Genomic DNA, 26,338 nt, shown 5'->3' with positions numbered 1-26,338 from the left:
TTGTCACACATGTTTGTTTTCCCTACTTTTTTGGCCCTTCTGTTCCCATGACTCTTGGTTCCTGGTACACTGTCCTCACTGGTTCTTGAATGTTCTTTTTATTCTTGTGGTCAGGTATAAATAATACCAAGATCTGAATTTTTTTTGTAAAGCATGTGGTAAACTAGCTTTTTGTAAAACTGTGTCATTTAGGTCCCCCTGGAGAGAGGGCTTTGCTGGGGAATTAGTTATTTGTTTCCTTTAAGAGCTTTGCTATTTATTTACTTATTGAGGCAGAGTCTCACTCCGTCACCCAGCAAAGCACAGTGGAGTGCAGTGATGTGATTGTGGCTCGCCTCAGCCTTAACTTCCCAGGCTCCAGCGATTCACAGTGCAGTGGTGTGCAGTGGTGCGATCATGGCTCGCCTCAGCCTTAACTTCCCAGGCTCCAGCGATTCACAGTGCAGTGGTCTGCAGTGGTGTGATCGTGGCTCACCTCAGCCTTAAATTCCCAGGCTCCGTGATTCTACCACCTCAGCCTCCAGAGTAGCTGGGACTACAGGCATGTGCTCCCAAGCCTGGCTAATTTTTGTATTTTTGGTAGAGACAGGGTTTTGCCATGTTGCTTAGGCTGGTCTCAAACTCCTGAGCTCGAGCACCCAGCTCAGCCTTCCAAATTGCTGGGATTCTAGGTGTGAGCCACTGCGCCCAGCCAGAAGCCTTGTTTCTGCAGTTTTACTTTGTCTCTGTCCCCGACCCCCAGGTGTGGAGCTGATGAGTCTGCCCTACCGCCTGGTGTTCGCCGTGGCTTCGGAGGACTCCGTGCTTCTGTACGATACCCAGCAGTCCTTCCCTTTTGGTTATGTGTCTAACATACATTACCACACCCTCAGTGACATTTCATGGTGAGTGGCTGCTAAGAAGGGAGAGTGAGTGAAGGAGACCGTGGCCGTTAACCTGGAACAGACCCTGGGGTTAGGGAGTATTTTATTACCAAAGATGGCTTTGGGTGCCATATTCACCTATTTCGTTTCTTTTTTTTTAATTTTTATTTTATTATTATTATTATTTTTATTTATTTATTTTTTTGAGACGGAGTTTCACTCTTGTTACCCAGGCTGGAGTGCAATGGCGCGATCTCGGCTCACCACAACCTCCGCTTCCTGGGTTCAGGCAATTCTCCTGCCTCAGCCTCCTGAGTAGCTGGGATTACAGGCACGTGCCACCATGCCCAGCTAATTTTTTTTGTATTTTTAGTAGAGACGGGGTTTCACCATGTTGACCAGGATGGCCTCGATCTCTTGACCTCGTGATCCACCTGCCTCGGCCTCCCAAAGTGCTGGGATGACAGGCTTGAGCCACCGCGCCCGGTCTGTTTCTTTTTTTTTTGAGACGGAGTCTCACTCTGTCACCAGGCGCCAGGCTGGAGTGCAGTGATGCGACCTTGGCTCACTGCAACCTCTGCCTCCTGGGTTCAAGCAATTCTCCTGCCTCAGCCTCCCGAGTAGCTGGGACTACAGGTGCATGCCACCACGCCCAGCTAATTTTTTTGTACTTTTAGTAGAGATGGGGTTTCACCATGTTGGCCAGGATGATCTCAATCTCTTGACCTTGTGATCTGCCCGCCTTGGCCTCCCAAAGTGCTGGGATTACAGGTGTTAGCCACCGCGCCTAGCCCTATTTTGTTTCTTATTTGTTTATTTATTTATTTTATTTATTTTTTTTTTTTTGAGACGGAGTTTCGCTCTCGTTGCCCAGGCTGGAGTGCAATGGCGCGATCTCGGCTCACCACAACCTCCGCCTCCTGGGTTCAGGCAATTCTCCTGCCTCAGCCTCCTGAGTAGCTGGGATTACAGGCACACGCCACCATGCCCAGCTAATTTTTTAGTATTTTTAGTAGAGACGGGGTTTCACCATGTTGACCAGGATGGTCTCGATCTCTTGACCTCGTGATCCACCCGCCTCGGCCTCCCAAAGTGCTGGGATTACAGGCTTGAGCCACCACGCCCGGCCTATTTATTTTTTTGTGACTGAATCTGACTCTGTTGCCCAGGCTAGAGTGCAGTGGTGTGATCTCGTTTCACTGCAACCTCCACCCTCAGGTTCAAGCAGTTTTCATGCCTCAGCCTCTCAGGTAGCTGGGATTACAGGTGTGCACTACTACGCCTGGCTAATTCTTCTGGTTTTAGTAGAGACGAGGTTTCGCCACATTGTCCAGGCTGGTCTCAAACTCCGGGGCTCAAGTGATCCTCCCACCCCGGCCTTCGAAGTGCTGGGATTACAGGTGTGAGCCACCATGCCTGGTCCAATTTTGTTTTTTAAAAAATCAGTATTAAAAGGAAAGCCGTTTCTAGTTTGCCACAATACTTGCTGCTTATTTTCACACTGGTGGGTTTTAATGGCATTCAGATGGCCCTGTGGGGTTAACTGGACTCTGATACACTGAAGGGAGGCACTGTGGACTCCCTGACCATTTGGGAACTCCTCAGGCCCTCTGGGAGGAAGCCCTTCCCTGCGTGCCCCTGCTGCCCAGGACAGGGAATTACCCAAAGCTCGGCCTGTCCAGAGGATGTCACTCATCACTGCCCTTCTGCCACCTTTCAGTCAACCCCCACAGCCTGCTTGGCCCAGGGTGAGTTTTTGTTTTGTTTTGTTTTGTTTTTTGAGATGGAGCTTGCTCTGTCACCTAGGCTAGAGTGGCACAATCTCAGCTCACTGCAACTTCCGCCTCCTGGTTTCAAGCAATTCTCCTGCTGCCTCAGCCTCCCAAGTAGCTGGGACAGGCATGTGCCACCATGCCCAGCTAATTTTTTTGGATTTGTAGTACAGACAGGGTTTCACCATGTTGGCCAGGCTGGTCTTGAACTCCTGACCTCAAATGATCTGCCTGCCTTGGCCTCCCAAAGTGCTGGGATTGTAGGTGTGAGCCACTGTGCCCAGCCTACTAAAGTGAAAATTGCTAGTAGCACAGGTCAGTTGCAGCGACTCAGGAAATCGCAATGAAACTCCTCGAGTGAGGAGCTGTCACACTCTTTTCTAGTTGTATCTTTTCCCTAGTTTTTGCCTTCAACAAAAACTTGTGATTTAGCTTGAACTTCCCTCTTCTAACTAGATGTGAGCATGTTGGTAAGGTCTCTAACTTTTCCCTGTTTTGGGGACAAAGGTCCAGTGATGGCGCCTTCCTGGCCATTTCTTCCACGGACGGTTACTGCTCGTTTGTGACATTTGAGAAAGATGAACTTGGAATTCCTTTGAAAGAGAAGCCAGTTTTGAGCATGAGAACTCCTGATACAGCAAAGAAAACCAAGAGTCAGACACCTCGAGGGTCTTCGCCAGGACCCAGACTGGTAGAGGGAACCGCTGCCAGCAGAACCCAAGACTCCAGCAGCCCCAGCACAAGCCCCCCACAGGCCAGACAGGCCCCAGCCCAAGCAGCCGTCAGGGACTCTCCCTCTGTCACTCCTGCTGTCAAAAGCTCCTTGCCCCGGCCTTCAGAGGAGAAGAGCTTGCAGCCCAGTAGTCAAAACACAAAAGCCCACCCATCCCGGAGGGTCACTCTGAACACACTGCAAGCCTGGAGCAAGACAACGCCCCGGTAAGAACTTACTGGAACCAGAAACTGTCATTGCAAAATGAAACATGAAATGCAAACAGAACACTCCCAACGTGCTGGAGGTGGAATTTCAGGCAGCGAATACTTTATACCAGTGGGTTGCCATTGCCAGAGAGATTCCCTTTTTTTTTTTTTTTGAGATGGAGTTTCGCTCTTGTTGCCCCGGTTGGAGTGAAATGGTGCCATCTCAGCTCACTGCAGCCTCCACCTCCCAGATTCAAGCAATTCTCCTGCTTCAGCCTCCCGAGTAGCCGTGATTACAGGCATGCGTCACCATGCCTGGCTAGTTTTGTATTTTTAGTAGAGATGGAGTTCTTCCATGTTGGTCAGGCTTGTCTCAAACTCCCAATCTCTGGTTATCTGCCTGCTGTGGCCTCCTAAAGTACTGGGATTACAGGTGTGAGCCACCTTGCCTGCTGCCAGAGAGATTCTTAAGTTCAAATCCAAGAGTGTCATTTCTTGCCTACAGGCCTCTGTCTGTTCCTCCATTTCCTGCCTGTCACGTAAAGCCCAGGCTCCTAGGCACACACACGGACTGTGATTTGGTTGCAGCCTGTCGTCCAGGACTATGGCCATTCTCTCTCCTCAGTCCGTGGCCTTCGTCTCTAGCCCAGCCCGGAATGCTATCTTCCCAGAGCACACTCTCCCCTTTGAGGCCTCTGTCCTTCCCTTCCCTGGGGAAGCCCAGATCATCTGTTCCTCTTGGTGACTCCAGGAGTCTCCTGAAAGACCCCTTTGAATGTACCCTCTCTGTTTGCAGTCTTTGCGGCCCGTCAGCCCTTCCCTTGTCACCACACATCGTATTCCATAGCAGGTGCTTCGATGCTTCAGTTTCTCCTGCTGGTTATGAGCCCCCAGGAACAAGAATTGGGTCCCAATTTTTATTTCTGCTGTCCTGCCCAGGCTGTAGGCAGTTCCAGGAGTGTCTTTCTGAGACCACGTTTGATGTTTCCAGCAGCCTGGCTCATGAGAAATGGGGGTCTTAATCTGATAACAGGCAGTCCCCGGGGAGGTGCAGAGTTGTTTTGTCCCTGCCCACGTCAGTGTGGCTGGCATCCTATGTCGGCTACTCCTGCCGGATACAGAGCTGCTTAGCAGGCCCTCTGCCATGAGGCAGCGCAGCCTCCCGTTTCCTTCCTGCCCTTGCGGCTGATGTCCAGTTACCCTGTGACCTTGTATAGTTCCTTCTCCATTAAGCCCTGTGACTCCCAGCCTTCCCCATCAACTGAGTCAGGAGGAGGGTTGTGGCAGGGGGACACAGGGGAGTGGTGGGGATGGCGAGCTAGACAAGTGTGCCCTGTGCCTCTCAGCCTCACCTGTGCCCACAGGTCTTCATTTACAAGTTCACGATATGTGTATGGATCGCTAACTTTACTGCTCTTTTAAAATCTCTTGTTCTGCAGATTAGCAATGTATTTTAAAATTTTTCTATTTCTTTTTAGATGATAGAAAGTATTTCTTGAACTATCTTTGGTATTAAATTATTTTCTCCCTCTTAATTTCTTCTGATTTATTTACCAAGCTTCTTGAAGTTGTAATCTTCTTTTTTTTTTTTTTTTGAGTCGGAGTTTCACTCTTGTTGCCCAGGCTGGAGTGCAATGGCTCAATCTCGGCTCACTGCAACCTCTGCCTCCCCAGTTCAAGTGATTCTCCTGCCTCAGCCTCCCGAGTAGCTGGGATCACAGGCATGCACTACCAGGCCCAGCTAACTTTGTATTTTAATAGAGATGGGGTTTCACCCTGTTGCCCAGGCCGGTCTCGAATTCCTGACCTCAGGTGAGCTGCCTGCCTCAGCCTCCCAAAGTACTGGGATTACAGGTGTGAGCCACCGTGCCTGGCCTGTAATCTTTTAAAAACAAGAATAGTTGTTGAAAATTAAGACTCTGGGTATTTATTTATTCATTCATTCATTCATTCATTCATTTAAGACAGGGTCTTGCTCTGTTGCCCAGGCTGGAGTGCCGTAGTGCGCTCTCAGCTCACTGCAACCTCCGCCTCCTGGGTTCTAGTAATTCTTCTGCCTCAGCCTCTCAAGTAGCTGGGATTATAGGCTCATGCCACCATGCCTGGCTGATTTTTTGTATTTTTAGTAGAGGTGGGATTTTGCCATGTTGGCCAGGCTGGGTGCAAACTCCTGACCTCAAGTGATCTGCCCACCTTGGCCTCCCAAAATTCTGGGATTATAGGTGTGAGCCACCTTGCCTGGCCCAAGAGTCTGGATTTTTAAAAAGTATTATCTGTGTTTTGGTGCTTTTCATATATAGAAACCATATCTGACTACCTTATACAGCAGCCAGCAGAGTGTTCACAAGACCATGGGTAATTAACAGAACACAGGTTTTGAGACTTTGAGATGACTGGGTATGGTTTCAGTTGACTGTCATAATTGTGATGGTTTCACTTACTACACGAGTGTAATCCTCAGTTACTAAACAAGTGGGCACATCTCACCACTTAATGTCGTGAACCACATGTTCAGCTGAAAATGTAAGTATTTCCTTTGGTAGTTTTGAAAGTGGGTATAAACATAAACAATTGCTGTGATACTAATGAGCCATGCACCCCTTTACTTTTTTTTTTAATCAAGGAGAATAAACTTAACACCCTTAAAGACAGACACTCCACCAAATTCTGTACCAACCAGTGTAATTTCCATCCGTTCTACAGAAGAAATTCAGTCAGGTAAGTGATACTGTTACTGGTTTAATGTAATTAAAGGTAGAATAGCTTTTCTTTTGTTCTTTTGGAAATTAATGCCATCTAATTTTAAGTCAGTTCTGAGAGAGCAAGGATCATCTTATTGGAACCATTGTTTAAAGCCACTGGCTGCCTGTTGAGGCCTCAGCAGGGAGACCACCTGGCCAGTGAGAGCTCCCAGTGAGCCCGGTAGTGGGTTCCGTAGGAGACCGTTTAGATCAGGTTTCTCTACCTATGACTGTTGACCTTTTGGGCCAGGTAATTCTTTGTTGTGGGGGGCTGCCCTGTGTATTATAGGATGTTTAGCAGCAGCCCTGGGTGCTATTTCTTGTCCATAACGTTCTAAAATGTCACCAGACATTGCCCACTGTCCCTTGAGAGGCAAAATCACTCCTGTTTGAGAACCACTGTACAGATCCTTCCCTTGTAACAGTATGGGATCTTCCCAGGTGGTTCAGTTCCATGTCTTGAATCGGTATTTTGTAAATGTCAGCCCTGGGCTTCCAGAATTCTTCATTTATTTCCCAACCTTATGTTTGTTAATGTTGCAGAGACGCCTGGAGATGCTCAGGGCAGTCCCCCAGAGCTAAAGCGGCCCAGACTCGATGAAAACAAAGGAGATACGGAAAGTCCAGACCCTTGAATGGACCTTGCCTTCTGCTGGATGCCTGCCAGGCCCCTGTCTGTGCGGGGAGGTGGCGAAGCTGGAGATGCCTGAGACCAGGGCTTCCACGGAGTGGGACAGGCACTAACAGAAGTGGCCTGTGTACTGAATTTTCTCCAGAAATATGGTGTATTCAATATCCATTTTTAATTTGGGGACGTGAATGTTTTAATATAGTAAATCCTCTCTTTGATGAGTTTCTGAATCTGGAGCAGTTCAACGTTATCCAGTGTGAAAATGAGCGAGTCTTCCTGGCATCACTCTGAAAGTGCACACGCTTCATGGAGGGGCTCCGTTTAAATTAGAATTAGGGAGATGAGAAAGTAATGAGATTTCACTCTGTTGCATTTTAGAGTATTTGAAGTGATTGTTACATTTCACTTCTAAGGAGTTGATTGATTAAACTTTGGAAGGTGGTTGTGTTTGTTTTCTGATTTTAAAGGTAATAGTGCTCATTCTGTTAAGTTCGTAACTAAATGAAGTGAAAAAGATAGGAATCCCCCATCATCTTCACACCAGAAGTAACCCTTGCTAATGTTGTAGTACATTTCCTTAGCATTTTTATGAATCTATTTATTCTAAAGAGAGAGTTGAGATTTTATTTCATATACAATTTGATATCTCAATAGGTTAGTTTTTAATATTGAGTTTTCAAAGCAAAAAAAGTATCTTTTTTGTTTTTTGAGACAGGGTCTTGCTCTGTTGTCCATGGTGGAGTGCAGTGGCGCTATCTGGGCTCACTGCAGTGCAGCCTCAACCTCCTGGGCTCAAGCGATCCTTCCAACCCAGCCTTCTGAGTAGCTGGGACTGCAGGCAGGTGCCACCATGCCATGCTAATTTACACACACACACACACACACACACACACACACACACACACACGATCTATATATACATATTTTTTTCCTTTTTTTTTTTTTTCTTTTGAGATAGAGTCTCACTCTGTCGCCCAGGCTGGAGTGCAGTGGCACAATCTCAGCTCACTGTAACCTCTGCCTCCTGGGTTCAAATGATTCTCCTGCCTCTGCCTCCCGAGTAGCTAATATTATAGGCATGTGCTAACATGTCTGGCTAATTTTTGTATTTTTAGTAGAGATGGAGTTTTGCCGTGTTGGCCAGGCTGGTCTCAAACTCCTGACATCACGTGATCTGCCTGCTTCAGCCTCCCGTAGTGCTGGGATTACAGGTGCGAGCTACTGTACCTGGCCTACTTTTATGTTTTTTGCCATGTTGCCCAGGCTGGTCAGGAACTCCTGGACTCAAGCAACCCTCTCACCTTAGCCTCCCAAAGTGCTGGGATTACAGGTATGAGCCACTGCACCGGACCAGGGTATCTTTACTTAGCAATTTATGTCTGTCTTTGGTTTCTCTGGGCTGGGTTGCTTGTGTGTTCCTTTTATTAGAAGCAAGCATGAGAGCGGGCTTGATGTCCGAAGTGATGCTGTCAGCTGGAGGTGACAGTCACATGCATTGGAAGCTTCTCTTAGCTCAGGAGATTCCTGGCTGTGTGGGTGGGAGGGTCGAGGCCTCATTTAGAAGCTAGTCCTGCTGCCTCCCCTTCAGAACTGCTGCCACAGTTGAATTTCCTAATGTGACAGGAATGTGATGAGTCCTGCAGTGAAGGCACTAACCCGGGACTGTCTTCACAGTCTGAAGCTGGCCAGTGAGTTCAGGACCTGCAGTTCAGTCCGATGGGAACTGCAGTGAGGACTTGAGGCACTTTTTTTTTTTTGAGACAGAGTCTTGCTCTGTTGCTAGGCGCGATCTTGGCTCACTGCAACGTCCAACTCCTGGGTTCAAGCGATTCTCCTGCCTCAGCCTCCCAGGTAGCTGGGATTACAGGCATGTGCCACCACACCCAGCTAGTCATTTGTATTTTAGTAGAGACGGGGTTTCACCTTGTTGGCCAGGATGATCTCAATCTCCTGATCTCGTGATCCACTTGCCTCGGCTTCCCACAGTGCTGGGATTACAGGTGCAAGCCACTGTGTCTGGCCGGAGGCACCTTTTTAACTCAGGTCAGCAGCAACAAAGAAAATAATTGGAAAGAAGCATCACTTTATTGCTTAATCCACAGCCTGGTAAACCAGAGTCTGCCTCCCTTTAGATGGAAGGTGGTAACCTAGACATAATTTACCGTGTGGAGAATGGAAAGGTGAACACGTGTACTTGTAGTAATGCACATGTGACTCACATTCAAGATGAAAAGGTATTAAAATGTTAAATGATATGTGTGTTTTTGGAGACGTCGTCTTGCTCTGTCACCCAGGCTGGCATGCAGTGGCCTGAAGATGGCTCACTGTAGCCTTGACCTCCTGGGTGTAAGAGGTCCTCCTGCCTAAGCCTCCTGAGACCACAGGTGTACACAGCTGTACCTGGCTAATTTTTTAAAACCTCTTTGTAGGGATGGAGCTCTTGCCACGTTGCCCAGGCTGTTTTAGAACTAGGGCTCAAGTAATCCTCCTTCCTCAGCCTCCCAAAGTGTTGGGATTATAGGTGTGAGACACCATGCCTGGTCAAATGGCTTCTGTTTTGATGGGTGGCTTGCTTTTTTTTTTTTTTTTTTTTTTTTTTTTTTATCGGAGATGGGAGTCTCACCCTGTCGCGCAGGCTGGAGTGCAGTGGCTTGATCTCGCCCCACTGCAACCTCTGCCTCCTGGTTCAAACAATTCTGCCTCAGCCTCCCAAGTAGCTGGGACTATAGGCACACACTGCCACGCCCCACTAATTTTTTGTATTTTAGTAGAGACAGGTTTCCCTGTGTTGCCCAGGCTGGTCTCGAACTCCTGAGCTCAGGCAAACCACCCACCTCAGCCTCCCAAAGTGCTGGGTCTACAGGCATGAGCCATCACATGTGGCCCAGTGGGTGGCTTTCAACTGTAGCTGCATATTGAAATCACCCAAGAGCTGACAAACATGCCAGCACCTGGTTCCTGCTCCAGAGAGTCTGGCCTAATGGGCCTGGGACGTAGTGTGGACATTAGGCTTTCTTAAAGCTCCTGGAGTAATTCTGACACACAGCCGAGATTGAGAACACTAAGAGAAAACACTTTTCCTGGATGCAGTCTGTTCTGGTTAAATACATTTCCAGTGAAAGCATTTTCTTGATGATCCCTGCCCCGTCACTGATTGACATCCTCCTTTACTGCGGCCTCTGGACTGAAGGACAGAATACAGGAGGTACCGTCAGCTCTTCTGAGAAGAGACAGCTTTCAGAGTCACGTGGCTGGCGTGAGGTGTAGTGTGCAGTCGTTGATCCTGTGCAGACAGATGAATGACCGTGGGTCCCCTGTCATCAGTGAGCAGCCTGCTTCCTAGGTGCAGTGGCTCACACTGTAGTCCTTGCACTTTGGGAGGCTGAGGAAGGCAGATCACTTGAGGTCAGGAGTTTGAGACCAGCCTGGCCAACATATTGGACCCCTGTGTCTACTAAAAATACAAAAATTAGCTAGGCCATTGGTGGTGTGCACTTGTAATCCCAGCTACTCAGGAGGCTCAGGCACGAGAATTGCTTGAACTGGGGAGACAGAGGTTGTAGTGAGCTGAGATGTCGCCACTGCACTCCAGCCTGGGCGACAGAGTGACTCCATCTCAAAAACAAACAAAAAATAGTAGGTTTAAGAGATCGGTTCCTTGTGCAATGACCATGGGAGTCAGCCTGAAGTGCGCATTTATTGAAATGACAGCCTGCCTGTTAGCCATCATCCTTAAATATAGATCAAAATTGGCAATAAAAGACCAAGTGAAGTCACCTCAGCGTCATAGTCTAAAACTGCGTGTGACCATCTGGGCAGTTTATTGGAAAAGGCTTTGCAAAGGGAGCCCAGCCTGCAGGTCGGGCAGGGTTCGGGCTCACGGTGGCTGCTGTGTTTAAGCTCTCCCTGCTCTGGATCTGCACTTGGAAGGGCCTTTGTGTGTGTGTTGAGCAGTGTTTCCAGATGTATCCAGCAATGCCCCTGTTGAATATCAGTTCCTGCTGCCGTGGGTGCCTAGAAGAAAATCAGGCTCCGGCTTGGGGAGACTGCTTCGGAGAACTTGGCCTGCGTTCCCTGGAATCTGGGATTGTGACGATAGTCTGGGATTGTGTCAGGTGTCGGAAGGAAGAAAGCTGGAGAGGGTGAAGTCTCCCTTCCATGCAGAGGCATGTGTGGTGGGCGGGGGCACGCCGTGCCGCCTCTGGTCATCGTGGATAACCGGGCCCAGCCATCCTCGGCGGGTGTCCGCAGGGCCAGGGCCCTCTATCAGGGAGAGGCAGGAGGATGTGCCTTGTGGCAGGGGAGAGCGTCTCCTGGGGTCCTCGTTGACTCCGTTTTTTGGAAAGTTTTTAGTTTATTAAGCTTCTTGTGAAAAACCCACAGCAGCCACAGATGGCACCATGGCAGCACCTTTACTCCTTCGGCTGCGATCCAGCCTCTAGCCCACTTTTGCCAGCGCCAGCACTGGCCTTTGAGTCCCCCGGCTCTCTTCGTTCTGTCCCTGCGTTCCTTTCATTGCTCTCTGAGGTCTTTTGCTTCTCACACAGGCGTGTCTTGCAGGGCTACGTTTGCATTCCTTTGTCTTTGCAAAATCCAGGGAATCATCGATCATGCCAAGGCCAGTTGCTTTGCAAGACCAACAGAATGAGTTCTGAATCCAAATACGAAGATGACGTCTGGTGTGGGCGTGTACATTCTGGCTAGTTTTTCCTGAATTTCTGTCTTAGGCACTGTTGCCTTCCTGGGGGAAGGACATCAATGACCATCTGTTGCCTCTGGAATAGTTGATTGGTCATGAACTTTCTAGTGCGGATGGTTATGTGTCGTTCATGATGGCGGCCTATCCTCAGACAGCCAGGGAGGGAAAAGAGCCTTTTTTTTTTTTTTTTTTAAATTTACTGAAAGCACTCACGTCTGTGTAATGATGTCCTTGGCCCTCCTTACCTAAATAGTCGTCAGTGTTCACTTAATCAACATAGGTCCCGAGTCCTTGGCTCTGGAAACATCCAGTGGGGAGAGGAAGGAGGAGGAGGGTGAACTGCTTCAGCCCCTTCTTCCCCAGCCTGGGGTCTCCCAGGCCCCCTGCGGCTTCCCTGGTTCTTTGGTCACAGTTGAGCCTTGGGGGTGTGTGTGTAGGAGGCAGACAGACCTCGGACAAATTCCTTCATGGATCTGTGCCTGTTTCTTCACCAGAACAACTCTCTTTACTGCTAGAAAACTTTGGCCTTGGATTGCTTTGGTAGGGGAGAGGGGTAAGAGAAAATGCAGCGGGGGGGTCATCCACGTAGAAACGAGAAACGGAATCAACTCGGCTGGAAGTTGAGCCAGATCCCACTTCCCTTGTTGTGTATGGAAGTAACACACTTGCTTTTGTGTGCAAATTCTCAGTGGCCACTGGGGGTCACTGTCCCCACTGAATCCACTCCGCAGTTGTGCCTCCGAGGCCTGAAGGCCCCATCCCGCTGCCCCACCTCCTCTAAGTGATCATGTCCCTGTCCAGTCTTGGGAGCAGTGTGGCCCTAGACACTGGCTTCCCCCCCTGGTGGCCAGACCCAGAGTGGAGCGTTGTTGAGCAGACAGGGGTGGGAGAGGATGATGAAAGCAGTATGTGGATGTCTATACCATTCATTCATTCATTCATTCATTCAATAAATGTCTATCAGATATCCTCTGGGTACCAGAGGACGTATCAGGAACAAAACAGACACAAGCCACTGCCCTCGTGGGGCCTACCTCCTGGCTCAGGGAGACCAACAGGAACATAAGTAAATACAGGGAAAACAGAATGGTGAGGAGCCCCGGGCGAGCTGGGTTGGAGACTGGGTTGCCTCCTGGCACGAGGAGAGCCGAACTGAGAAGGTCGAGAGGCAACGTAAGGGCAGAAGGGAAAGTGATCGGGTCAGGCGTTCTAGATTTTTCTAGAAGCAGGACTGCCTTGTCATCTAGGGTACCCAGTGTGTTCTCTGGGCAAGCCGGGTATTTTGGGGACCCCTCTTTCCCTCCGAATTTTCTCATCTACAAAATGAGAATACTCTGAGGATATCAACAAAACACCATGCTCTGAGAACCTCTAATAGCAATTCAGGAACTGTTCCAACAGTGGTAAGCTGTTTTATGGTTTTCCTGTGAGCAGTAACAACGCAAGGCATTTGTGAGTTAACACATAGCTGAATCAGCATGACAGGTTCTCCGCCATCACATGGTTTGAAGGCTACGGATTCCCAGCCAGTGTGCCCAGGCTTGGATCCTGGCTCTGCCAATTGCTGTGTGACCAAGGGTGTGTTGTTTAACCTCTCTGAACCTTGCTTTTTTCATCTGTAAAATGAGATGACAGAGAGCCCTGGCCTCAGGGTCTTGCAGTGCAGATTAAATGACAGACCCTGTGTAGAGTGCCTGGTGTTAGTGTCCCCTGCAGTGAGCCTCAGAACCCATAAGCCAGGGTTGCTTCTCTCCAGACCCCGTCACTGTCGCCACTGACCCCCTCGTGGGCACACGTGCTACAGGGGTTTTGGTCTCAACCAATGCTATAGGGCCCCAGCTCATATTGCTTGTCCCGTCCCGGTGGACCTTCGCCCTGTTGAAAGCTATCAAATGAACATCTCAAAAGCCCTACGTGAGCTTGTAGTCCCAGCTACTCAGGAGGCGGAGCCCGGGAGTTCAAGGCTGCAGTGAGCTATAGTCATGCCACTGCACTCAAACTTGGACAACATAGTGAGACTCCATTTCTAAAAAAACCCCCAAAACTCTTAACCGTTGGGTTTTTTGCTCTTGAAAAGCAGATGTTGGGAGGAAAGTTTCCTTTAGGGGACGGTAGGATTCGTACTATTCACCAACAAAGGAGCAGCTGCCCATGCCAGGCTGGTGGCTGTGGACCACCCTGAGGGATGAGATGCACGTTCTCAAGGTGCAGTCATTACACCATCCCCCAGCCCCATGGCTGGCTTTGACACCGCCCGAGAAGCCCAGGTCAGAGTAGCCTCCAGGGAAGCTGACTCGGGTAGGGTGGGAGCCGTGAACCAGAGGCAGCTGCAGAAATGTCCAGTGATGTGTGGCATGGCTTCTACAGCTATGCCAATGCTGAGTGGGGCTCTCATGCACACGGTTGCAAAAGGCATTTAAAACAGCCAATATGCAGAAACAAGCATTTAGAAAACAGCAAGTCTGGGCACCGTGGCTCATGCCTGTAATTCCAGCACTTTGGGAGGCTGAGGCAGGTGGTTTATTTGAGGTCAGGAGTTTGAGACCAGCCTGACCAACATGGTGAAACCTCATCTCTACTAAAAATACAAAAAAATTAGGCACCATGGTGCCCACCTGTAATCCCAGCTACTCAGGAGGCTGAGGCAGGAGAATCACTTGAACCTGGGAGGTGGAGGTTGCAGTGAGCCGAGAATGCGCCACTGCACTCCAGCCTGGTGACAGAGAGACTCCGTCTCAAACACGAACAAACAAAAAACAGAGCAAGATTCTATCCACCAAGCCAGTGTGAAATGGAATACTAGAACTCGTGGACAAGTTTTGGGGCTGCCATAATAGTACATCATCAATGGTGGCTTGAAACAGCAGAAATACATTCTGTCAATTCTGGAGGCCAGAATTCCTAGGTCAAGGGGTTGGCAGGACCTGGTACCTTCCAAAGGCTGCAGGGGAGAACCCTTCCTTGCCACCTCCAGCTTCTGCCAGCTTCTTGTCTTTCCTGGCTTGAAGCCCCGTCACTCCAGCCTCTGCCTCCATCTCCCACCGCCTTGTCCCGTCTTCCCATCTTCTTCCTTGCCTTCTCTTCTAAGGACACTTGCCATTGGTTTTTGAGTCCACTCTAGTTCAGGATAGCTCAAGATTTTTTTTTTTTTTTTTTTTTTTTTTGACAGAGTCTCACTCTGTTGCCCAGGCTGAAGTGCGGTGATGCGATCTTAGCTCACTGCAACCTCTGTCTCCTGGGTGCAAGTGATTCTCCTGCCTCACTCTTCCGAGTAGCTGGGATTACAGGCATGTGCCACCACACCCAGCTAATTTTTTATATTTTTGGTAGAGACGGATTTTCACCATGTTGACCAGGCTGGTCTCAAACTCTTGACCTCAGGTGATCCACCTGCCTTGGCCTCCCAAATTGCTGGGATTACAGGTGTGAACCACCGTGCATAGCCTCAAGAGTCTTAACTAATTGATATGGTGCAGCTGTGTTCCCACCCAAATCTCATCTTCAATTGTAGCTCCCCTGATCCACACCTGTCATGGGAGGGACCTGGTGGGAGGTAATTGAATATAGGGGCGGTCCCCCCTCCCCCTCACCGTGCTGATCTCGTGATAGTGAATAAGTCTCACGAGATCTGATGGTTTTATAAAGAGCAGTTCCCCTGCAGACGCTTTCTAACCTGCCGCTGTATATGACGTGACTTTGCTCCTCTTCGCCTCACCGTGATTGTGAAGCTTCCCCAGCCATGTGGAACTGTGAGTCCATGAAACCTTTTTCTTTATAAATTACCCAGTCTCGGATATTTCTTCATAGCAGTATGGAAATGGATGAATATACTAATTATATTTGCAAAGATGTGATTTCCAAATTAGGTCACATTCTTAGGTTTCAGGTGGACACAAAATCTGGGGGGACAGGATTCAACCCTCTGCACTATACCCTGAGATGGGCCTGCGAGGGGCTGGCTGGAAGATGGACCGCGGTTTCACAACATACGGCAGCTAAACCCAAGCCAGGAAGAAGCCCCCATAATTACAGACATGCCACATGTCCTTGGAACTGTCCTCAGCTGGATGGGCACGGCCCCTCTGAAGGTTCCTTTGCCTTGGCTGGTGCTGGCTGGAGGAGAGGAGGCGATGGTGTGTGGGCAGCCACAGGGGCTGCTGAGGTTAGCCGCACAGCACTGGTGTTACCTCCCAGATCCTTAGCTCTCGGAGGTATAAGGAAACCGAGGCACAGAGAGCCACATTCTGTGAAGAGAAAACTTGCAAGCTGGAAAATATTAAACCAGTGAGGAACGTTTGGCTCTCAAATTGCACCTTAATCAGAGGATAGGTTGGAATCACTGTCAATGTTGGTCATTCCCCCTTAAGCTGTTGTGAAAATGGGTTTTTACAACTCCTGGCTTCTTTCTTGTAGTTACTCATCCCCCCACCTATTCACCACCACCCCCACAGTCCACCTACCACCTATCCACCCCCCACCCACCTATCCACCCCCCCACCCCACCCCCACCCACCATCCAACCAACATCCACGCTCCATGCGCCATCTGCCTGCCATCTAACCTCCCATCCCCTCCCGTACCCATGAAGCCAGCAGCCACCCACCCATGCCTGGTGCTTGGGCATGGTTGCGTGGCCCCACGGGAGCCTGAGTGTTGCCAGTGAGAAGAGGAGTTTGCTTAGGGCAGCTCCCCTTCAAAGTGTCCAAAGATGAAGGTTGCATGTGAATAAAACAGTGAAGAGAGACACCTGAGATTTCCTTCTAGACCTGGTGATTTGGGGACACAGTAAGGCCCAGCCACAGAGGCAAGCTTGGTTATTCCACAGATGAGCCTGTGCATCTATCTGCCTGGACCCAGAGGTTCTGTGCTTGACAATCTCCCATCCCAGGCGTGAGTTCTAGGGTGTCAGAAACGGCCTCAAGCCTGGCCCTGCTCTCCCACGCGGCCCTTGCTTCTTTCTTGCCATCAGAAGATGAAACAGAAAGGGCTTGCAGCCATGGAATACTGGGCATTTGCAGGGCCTTCAGCATGGCTCTGGCCAGGCCCTTCTTTGCAGGGGAGGAAGCCTGGGCCAGGGGCTCCCATTACCAGTGTCCAGCCAGAGCCTCTGGGGGACCTGCCAGGCCAAGCACAACGTCACAGGGGATGCAAGTCTGTTTCATGGGACGTCTGCAGTCTTTGGGAGATCGCCATGCCTGCGTGCCATTTAGCTGGTAGTAAACAGGGTTACTTTCTTTGTGTCTTTTACAGTTTTTCACACTTGCTGCAGACTAGGGAATTCTTTGTGTCTTAAACACAAGGCTGCTAGCATCTATTGAATCAGTCACACTGATGCTGTCTGGGGTTGTAATTTGCACTGGCTTATCTTATCCCTGGAGAGCCCCTTCTGGAAAAGTCTGCAGTCAAATGGAAGCCAGAGCCCTGGTTCAAGGGAGAGAGGTTTCTGAAGAATGAGCCAGGTGGTGTAAGGGCCCGGCAGGCCTCAGTCATTGAGTGTGATATATAACCCTGACTCCCCCTGCAGCCTCTCCGCGGATCACTCACACCTTCTAGGCTGTCCTGTTGAGACTTGTGTCTGCACCAAAACATCCTGCAGAGAGCTGGGGCCTCTGAATGTTATTTCTCCTGCCTGACAAATCCAGACTTTTCGAAATTCAAAAGCGCACCGCAAAAGAGAGATTACTTTGCCGACGCCCTGGCACGCACGTTTTCCGCCCCCACCACCCTGCCAAGTCCTCCATATTCTGCTGTGGATTTGGCTTTTCACAGACTTCTTTGTTTAGTCCATTTAGAGAAACCATAACTTTGGAGATAAAAGGTGGGGTAAAGAGAGGAAGCAACAGTGGGAATACGGGAAAGGAAGGCAGTGACCGGCGTGTGTTAAAAGTCAACAAAATGTGGCCAGGCGCGGCGACTCATGCCTGTAAACTCGGCACTTTGGGAGGCCGAGGCAAGCCGATCACTTGAGGTCAGGAGTTCAAGACCAGCCTGGCCAACATGGTGAAACCCTGTCTCTACTAAAAATATAAAAATTAGCCGGGTGTGGTGGTGGGTGCCTGTAATCCCAGTTACTCTGGAGGCTGAGGTGGGAGAATTAATTGCTTGAACCCAGGAGGCAGAGGTTGCAGTGAGCCGAGATCACACCATTGCACTCCAGCCTGGGTGACAGAGCAAGACTCCATCTCAAGAAGGACCAAAAAAAAAGGCCGATAAAATGCCTATTTGAAAGGGTTCTTGTTTGGTTCTGTTGTAATGGATTGACTGAGACTCCCCTCTCCGCAGTGCTAATGCTCAAAGGGAAAAATGTCTGTCCTAGCAGGTCCCATTTGTAATGACATTCCAGAAGGCAGAAACCACGCCTAGGTATGAATATGTATGTGCTTCACAGCCAGTTGCTGTTGAGGCTTCTCCTGTAGGCACCTGTTACTGGGTCCCCATTTTCTAGCCTGGGGATCAGAGGTGGTATCCGCTGTTTGACGGTTGGGACAACTCTTAGAATTAGGAATTTTCAGCCAGGCACGGTGGCCCATGTCTGTAATCCCAGCAGTTTGGAAGGCTGAGGCAGGTAGATCACCCAAGGTCACGAGTTCCAGACTAGCCTGGTCAACATGGTGAAACCCTCGTCTCTACTAAAAATACAAGAATTTGCCAGGTGTGATGGTGGGCACCTGTAATCCCAGCTACTCAAGGGCTGAGGCAGGAGAATCGCTTGACCTGGGAGGTGGAGGTGGCAGCGAGCCGAGATTGCGCCACTGCCCTCCAGCCTGGATAACAGAACCAGACTCCATTTCAAACAAACAAAAAAAGAAAATATGAATTTTCTTTTTTCCTTTTAAAAGTCATTCTTGGCTGCACTCCGGCCTGGGCGATGAGAGCGAAACTCCATCTCAAAAAAAAAAAAAAGGTCCAGGGCAGAGACCTGGGTCTGGGGGCAGGAAGTGCTGCACCAGAACCTGCAGCGTCTCCCAAGCCCCAGGAAGGTTTCCAGGGTGAAGGAGTGGTCACATACGTGACCTGGCCGCTGGGACTGTAAGATGAGGACAGAAAACCAACTGGTGTTTTTGGCAAAATATGAAGAAAAGTTCTTATCAGGGTCACGAATGGACCCTGATAAGAACTTTTCTTCACTGTCTGGTGGATGTAGCCACTCCCACAGTGACGCACACGTGAGCTGTGACTCTCTCTTCCCGTCCACCCCAGATCTCCTAGGACTGAGAGTTGTATCTTTTTTCTCTGCTTTTTTTTTGCTGATGGAGGCAATGCTACAATGAGTATCTGGTGCATGTATGTTTGCAAACCTGTGAAAGTATTTCTTTTGTATAAGGCCTAGAAACGATTGAGTCAAAAGGCATGCATATTGTGAAATTCTAAACCATATCGTCAGATGTCTACGGAATGGTTATGCCGATTTACATATTCCCACCAGCAGTGTTTCTGAGTTTTAGTTTAACACGAAATTAAATCTTTGCTAATCTGGCAGTTGAAAATCTTGGTAATTTCATTTGAACTTCTTGTTTCATTGGATATTTGTATTCGTATTTTCCCCTATTTCTTTTCAGTTAGTCTTTTTTCTTGTTGATTTGTCAAAGCTCATGTGTGTATATATGTGTATATATATAATTTTTTTTCCAGTTTATGGTTACCTTTTGATTTTTAAGTGGTTTTCCTTGACAACTTTAAATTCTGTATCTATTACATAGTTACGTTTGTCAGTTTTGTTTGTTTTTGCTTAGAAAGGCCGTCACCACCCCAATATTATAAAAATATTCATTTATTTTCTTCTAGGTTTTATAGTTTCTTTTTGCAATTGAATCTTTGATCTATATAGAATTATTTTGGTGTCAGAAGAGAGGTTGAAAGCTGAGCTTCCTTTTCCAAGTGGTTACCCAGCTGCTTCAACGCCATTTGTTGAACAATTTATCTTTCCCTAATTAATTTAAAATGCCACTCTTATTATTTATTAAATTTCCTCATATCGGTGCTCTATTTTTGAATTATCTTTTGCTCCATGAATCTACCCATGATACCAGTACCATACTGTTTTAATTACTGAAGCTTTATGTGTCAGTCAGGAAGCCTTTCTGTTGCCAGTGCTGGAAAACCTATCTTAAAGTGGTTTAAGCACAGGGCAAGATGTTGACTCAAGTAAATGAAAAGACAGAGTGCTGAAAGTCACCAGAATCCTTTCTTTTTCTGTCGCTTGGCTTTACCCCCAAACTAGGCCAGAGACCGTCTCTTTGAAGGTTCAAGTCCAGCTGCCTCTCTCTGACTGCTGCATGAGCCCCGTTGACTCTTATTGGCATAAATGGGGTTGCAGGCACATCCCGGGGCAGGCCTGAGTTAATGCTAGGGTGGAGTCAACGTCACCCAAAGTACTTGGGCTGAGAGAGGAAATGGGGTGCCACAGAGGGCAAGTGGATGTGTCACTGGAATAGAAGTTGCCAGGAAGGAAAAGTGGGCGTGTCCCTGGAATAAAAGGTGCCAGGAAGGGGAAGTGGGCATGGTGCCAGGGAGGGGAAGTGGGCGTGGTGCCAGAATGGAAGGTGCCAGGGAAGGGAAGTGGGCGTGGTGCCAGAATGGAAGGTACCTCGAAGGGAAGGTGGTGTGCCACTGGAATAGAAGGTAAGAACTTCTTACGATTGTCGTCTTCTTCTAATTAGAAAAGGCAGCGGAAGTTTATCGAATGTCTCAATGGCTCATGTTGTGATGCTTGTATTATTTTTCTCCTTTGAACCACTGAGTCCTCTGGGATGGATTTTGAATGAACTCACCTATGGTATACATTTTTCTTTGTGGGATCTACTTTCTAATGTTTTATTAAGCATTTGTATCAATATTTATTTATTTATTTTTTGAGACAGGGTCTTGCTGTGTTGCCCAGGCTGGAGTGCAGTGGCATGATCTTGGCTCACTGCAACCTCCGCCTCCTGGGTTCTAGCGATTGTCTTGTCTCAGCCTCCCAAGTAGCTGGGATTACAGGCATGTGCCACCATGCCTGGCTAATTTTTGTATTTTTAGTTGAGATGATGTTTCACCATGTTGGCCAGGCTGGTCATGAACTCCTGACTTCAAGTGATCTGCCTGCCTTGGCCTCCCAAAGTGCTGGGATTACTGCCATGAGCCACCATGCCCGGCTCTTTGCCCACTTTAATTTTTTTTTCTCGTAAATTTATTTAATTTCCTTATAGATGCTGGATAAAGAAAATGTGGTACATTTACATTATGGAATACCATACAGCCACAAAAAAGAACGAGATCATGTCCTTTGCAGGGACATGGTTGGAGCTGGAGGCCCTTATGCTTAGCAAACTAACACAGGAACAGAAAACAAAATCCTGCATGTTCTCACTCATAAGTGGGAGCTAAATGATGAGAACACATGGACACATGTTGGGGGGCGGCAGGGACAGCAAACACTGGGCCTGTGGGACGGTGAAGGGTGAGAGGAGGGAGAGGACCAGGAAGAGTAACTGATGGATGCTGAGCTTAATACGTGGGCAGTGGGATGCTCTGTGCAGCAAACCACCGTGACACACGTTTGCCTGTGCAACACACCTGCACATCCTGCACGTGCACCTGAACTTGAAGTAAATGTTGGAAATTAAAAACGAAGTAGGCAGAATTGCCATGAAACCATCTGAGTGTGAAGCTTTTGTGGGGGGAATAGTTCATTGGCAACTTTTTCCATTTTTACCAAAATTACGAAGTTAGCCTTTCCATCTTTTCTTTGGTCAGTTTGAGTAAGACATACTTTCCTGCAGACCATTAACTAGCGGAGTTGCCTAAATATTGACTTGTACTTATTTCCCTTACTTGATCCTAATTTTATTACTTGTGTTCCCCCAACCCTGCCTTTTAAAAAAAATGATCAAATGAGTTTGTGATCGTTCTACTTCTTCTTCTTCTTCTTCTTTTTTTTCCAAAAAACCCTAAATCTTTATTTTATTTATTTGGAGATGGAGTTTTGCTCTGTCGCCCAGGCTGGAGTGCAGTGGCATGATCTCAGCTCACTGCAACTCTGCCTCCTGGGTTCAAGTGATTCTCCTGCCTCAGCCTCGTGAACAGCTGGGATTACAGGCACCCGCCACCACGCCCAGCTCATTTTTGTATTTTTAGTAGAGATGGGGTTTCACCATATTGGCCAGGCTGGTCTTGAACTGCAGACCTCAGGTGATCCACCCATCTTGGCCTCTCAAAGTGCTGGGATTATAGAAGTGAGCCACCGTACCCGGCCATATACATGAATTTGTTAACAATTCTTCTGTTTTTCTCTTCTGTTTCCTTTAAGTTTTGTATTATTTTTTCTAAGTGTCTCCTCCCCCCAGAATACTTGATTCACTTGCTTTCCATGAAATATTTAAGAATATAAATATCATTTTGCCTTCTGCTTTGACCCTGTCCCATGAGGTTCTGATATATAATATCCTCATTATTGTAATTTCCTAGATAGGCTGAAGTTGTAGTTTGATTTCCTCTTTAAAATGAGGAAAAACAAGATTTCTTTTACATTTCCGATAGGTTGAGTATTCATTTTCTTCTCGCTTCAACCTTATTATTTTTAGTTTTATTGTAGCTTGAGAATGTGGTTTCTATTTCACTTCTTAGAATTTATTGAGATTTTCTTTGTGATCCAATATATTGTAAAATTGTGTAAGTCTCCTATTGTTTTTGAAAAGACAGTGTATCATATTTTCTCTTTCTTTTCAGGACTCGGACTTAGATATACATGGACAGTGTATGACCATCCTGTCATTCAGACCCTCTGTATCTTTTTTACCCCCTTCCTTGATGAGGACCGAGAGAAATGAGTGAAAACATCCTGCTACTAATGTGTTACTGTCCTTTACTGCAGATCCTGAGAAATAGCTTTTCACTGTAGATTATAAAGTTCGTCGTAATTAAGTGACCTGTGTATAACTTACTGAGTTTTCCTTGAATTCAGCTTTCTCAGATATGAAAGTTATCTACTTCCCCTTGATTTCTTTTTATTTAGATACCATCAAATTATTTTGCTTATAATTTGGCTTTCAGCTCTTCTGAATCACTTTATTAGATCAGCATATATTTAGGGTTATCTTTTTAAATGTAATGTGAGGCAGGACGCAGTGGCTCACATTTTTAATCCCAGCACTTTGGGAGGCCTAGGTGGGTGCATCACCTGAGGGCAGGAGTTCATAGACCAGCCTGGTCAACATGGCGAAACCCTGTCTCTACTGAAAAAATACAAAAATGAGCTGGATGTGGTGGGAAGTGCCTGTAATTGCAGCTATTTGGGAGGTTGAGGGAGGAAGAAGTGCTTGAACGTGGGAGGCGGAGGTCGCAGTGAGCCAAGATCACACTATTGCACTCCAGCCTGGGCGACAGAGTGAGACTCTGTCTCAAAAAAAAAAAAAAAAAAAAAAAGAGAATTTTTAGATTTTCTTAAGCTTATTTGACTGTGTTATAATTGATTATCTAAAAGCTTTCTCTGTGTATGTATGTATTTTTTAATACTTGCTGTTTCTTTGGTTTCTGTCCTTTGTTAGGTTTTTCTCTTCTTTGAATTAGGAAGGCAGATAGTCTTTGGGGTTCTAATAGTGATTACTTGCACAACTTTTTTTATTCTAAACTAAAACCAGGATACATGTGCAGAACGTGCAGGTCTGTTGCACAGGTGTGCACATCCCATGGTGGCTTGCTGCACCTATTGATCCATCCTCTGATTACCCTCCCCTCACCCCCACCCCCCAACAGGCCCTGGTGTGTGATGCTCCCCTCCCTGTGTCCATGTGTTCTCGTTGTTTAACACCCACTTATGAGTGAGAACATGCGGTGTTTGGTTTTCTGCTCCTGTGTTAGTTTGCTGAGGATAATGGCTTCCAGCTTCATCCATGTCCCTGCAAAGGACAGGATCTCGTTCCCTTTGATGACCACATACTTTCACAACTTTAAATAGTATCCTTAACCCTATGTTTCACAATGTATGAACTTCAGTAACATAACCATCCCTCTTTATTTTCTCATATAAAAGATGAGAAAATGGGCCAGGTGTGGCTCACACCTGTAATACCAGCACTTTGGGAGGCTGGGGCAGGAGGATCGTTTAAGCCCAGGGGTTCAAGGGTGCAGGGAGCTATGATTGTACCACTGCAGTCCAGCCTGGGTGACCGAGCAAGATGCTGTCTCAAAAAAAAAAAAAAAAAGAAAATGCTCTCTTGGAGCATCTGTTTCTCCATTTCCTAATTTTATTTACCTGTTCTGGAGTGTTTGTCCAACTTTATATCATTGTCTGTTAAAAATAATGAAATCGTCCTCTCTTTCCCAGGGACTACAATAACATTCTTGTAATTAGAACTTCTGCATTACTTGGGTGTAATTTATAGTTAATAGATTAGGTGCTCTGTGCTGATTTTTAATCATATGACTTCCTCATTTCTAAGTTATTTATTTATTTTAAAAAGTTGAGGCCTTGCCCTGTTGCCCAGACTGGTCTTGAACTCTTGGGCTCAAGTGACCCTCCTGACTCAGCCTCCCAAAATGTTGGGATTACAGGCATGAGCCACCTCACCCAGCCTAAGTTAATTATTTTAATCTTACGTTTAAAATAGATTGTGTCTGCAAGTAAATTTTTTCAGTCTTATTGTGGTATACTTGCAGTATACTAAATTGCATGTATCTAAAATGTACAATTGGGCGAGTTTAGGCACACACACCTGTGAAACAATCACTACAATAAAGAGAACAGACATTTCCATCTGAGTAAAGGCAATGCTGTATATGGAGGATGGACAACCGAAATATTTAATGTACCGCAAATGTTATAGACCTAAAAATACAGTAGAACAGACTGACTAGAAACAAAAGTATAATGAAGGTGGAATTTCCCAAAATGAAGGAAGACATAAATGTTTACATAGAAGAAGTCCTTCATTATAATAAAGAACTCTAAAATCAGAGTGAAATTATTGAAAGGCAAGGTTAGGAGGAATATGGCCAAATAAAGTTATATGCTAGGAAAAGCAGTCTAACTGCAGATTTCTTCTTTGTTGTTTTTGAGATGGAGTTTCGCTCCGTTGCTCATGCTGGAGTGCAACAGGGTGCTCTCAGCAACCTCGAACTCCCAGGTTCAAATGATTTTCCTGCCTCAGCCTCCCAAGTTAGCTGGGGTTACAGGCATACGTCACTATGTCTGGCTAATTTTGTATTTTTAGTAGAGATGGGATTTCTCCAAGTTGGCCAGGCTGATCTCGAACTCCTGACCTCGAGTCATCTGCCCACCTGTCTCCCAAAGTGCTGGGATTATGGGCATGAGTCACCACGCCCGGCCTCTTTTCTTATAGAGGCAGGGCCTCACTCTGTCACCCAGGCTGGAGTACAGTGGCACCATCTTGGCTCACTGCAGCCTCAATGTCCTGGGCTCAAGTGAGCCTCCTACCTCAGCCTCCCAAAGTGCTTGGATTACAAGCATGAGCCACTGTGCCTTGCCTTCTTGGCAATTTTAAATGAAAGAAGAAGATGGAATAATGGCTACTGAGGACTCTGTTTGAGGACTCTGTCGTATGACCCGATTTTCCATACCCAGCCAAGTTATCATTCATGTGACAAGTCCACAGAAAGATGTTATATGGCCAGGAATTTATGAACTCTATGTACCTGAGTACAGCTCACATCATACACACGATGAAAGACTGCGTCGTTTCCCCCGAGGTCAGCAGTAAGTATGCTCACTTTCAACACATCTATTCCCCACGGTTCTGGAGGTTACAGACATGGCAATAGGTAAGAAAAAGATATAAACATAGGAATTGACAAAGTACAGAGTTTTGTGTAAACGGAACCATATGGTAGTGACCTGGGGATGGGATGGAGAGAGGGAGAGATCGCCCAAACCTGTGGGTGATAGAAATGTTTATCTTAATTGTCAAAAATAATATGGGAGAAATTTCCCTTTCCTGGCTTCCTGAGCCCTGCTGGAATCCGCCCTGAGGCATTTATTCTGCAAGGTGGGCTCTCAGCATCTCTTCCTCGTTAGATCTTTAGTTGCTTGAGTGGCTGCCTTAGCGTTTGGGAGGAGGCTGGAGGCTGTGGTTTCTGGAAACTCCGGCCCTGTGGCTTCTCTCTGACTGTGTGGACTCCATGGGAAACTGGTGGTTCTGTGCGCGTGGGTGACCTTTGGATTTCAGTTGGTTTTTCTGCGTAGGTGTGAGACAGTCGCCTCACTGAGAAGCTGAGTTGGGGTGGTGCCTTGCTGCCCGGCTTGGAGCCTTCTGCTCTGGGTGTGAGCGGCTTATTTTTGCCCCACAGCTGCCGCTTGTCTGCAGCTGTGACTCTGTGTGTGTGTGTGTGTGTCTGTCTGTCTGTCTGTCTGTCTCCAGATCTCATGGTTGGGAAGGGAGAGCCTCTCTGAAGAGTCGACATTTGAGGAGAAACTTGAATGAAGGAAAGGAAGGAGCCCCTTGGAGATTGCGGGGAAGGGCATTCCAGGTAGAGGGAACAGCTGATGAGGAAGCCCTGAGCTGCGGGGGCTGGGTGCTGTGTGGTCAAGACCCTCTTCTTCCCGCCTTGCTGATCTGCCTCGGGAAGAGTGTTGGAATGAACCCACTCATGCCTTTAGCTCTTCCCGGCCAGCAGGGGTTTCAGGGTTGCGGGGAGCCCTTCGGAGCTTCATTCTCTTCCTGTGACAACCCTCACCATGCTCCCAAGCTGATGTCTGTGGGTGTCTCTGGTGTGTC

General features: G+C 47.6%; 1 protein-coding gene across 1 annotated transcript in view; it reads left to right on the top strand.

Annotated features, from left to right (window-relative positions):
* CHAF1B (chromatin assembly factor 1 subunit B) overlaps positions 1 to 7,369 on the top strand; it is a 31,754-nt gene extending 24,385 nt beyond the window's left edge. Inside the window, exons 11-14 of the mRNA XM_010338289.2 lie at positions 743 to 884; positions 3,143 to 3,574; positions 6,180 to 6,274; positions 6,841 to 7,369. Coding sequence (XP_010336591.1) covers positions 743 to 884; positions 3,143 to 3,574; positions 6,180 to 6,274; positions 6,841 to 6,932 — 761 coding nt within the window. The 3' untranslated portion in view covers positions 6,933 to 7,369. The remainder of the gene's footprint in view (positions 1 to 742; positions 885 to 3,142; positions 3,575 to 6,179; positions 6,275 to 6,840) is intronic.
* Positions 7,370 to 26,338: the final 18,969 nt, after the last annotated feature.

This window comes from Saimiri boliviensis, chromosome 18 (assembly GCF_048565385.1).
Source record: "Saimiri boliviensis isolate mSaiBol1 chromosome 18, mSaiBol1.pri, whole genome shotgun sequence".
Taxonomy (NCBI): domain Eukaryota; kingdom Metazoa; phylum Chordata; class Mammalia; order Primates; family Cebidae; genus Saimiri; species Saimiri boliviensis.
The sequence above is the reverse complement of the archived record's forward strand: the minus strand, read 5'-3'. Positions and strand labels throughout refer to the sequence as shown.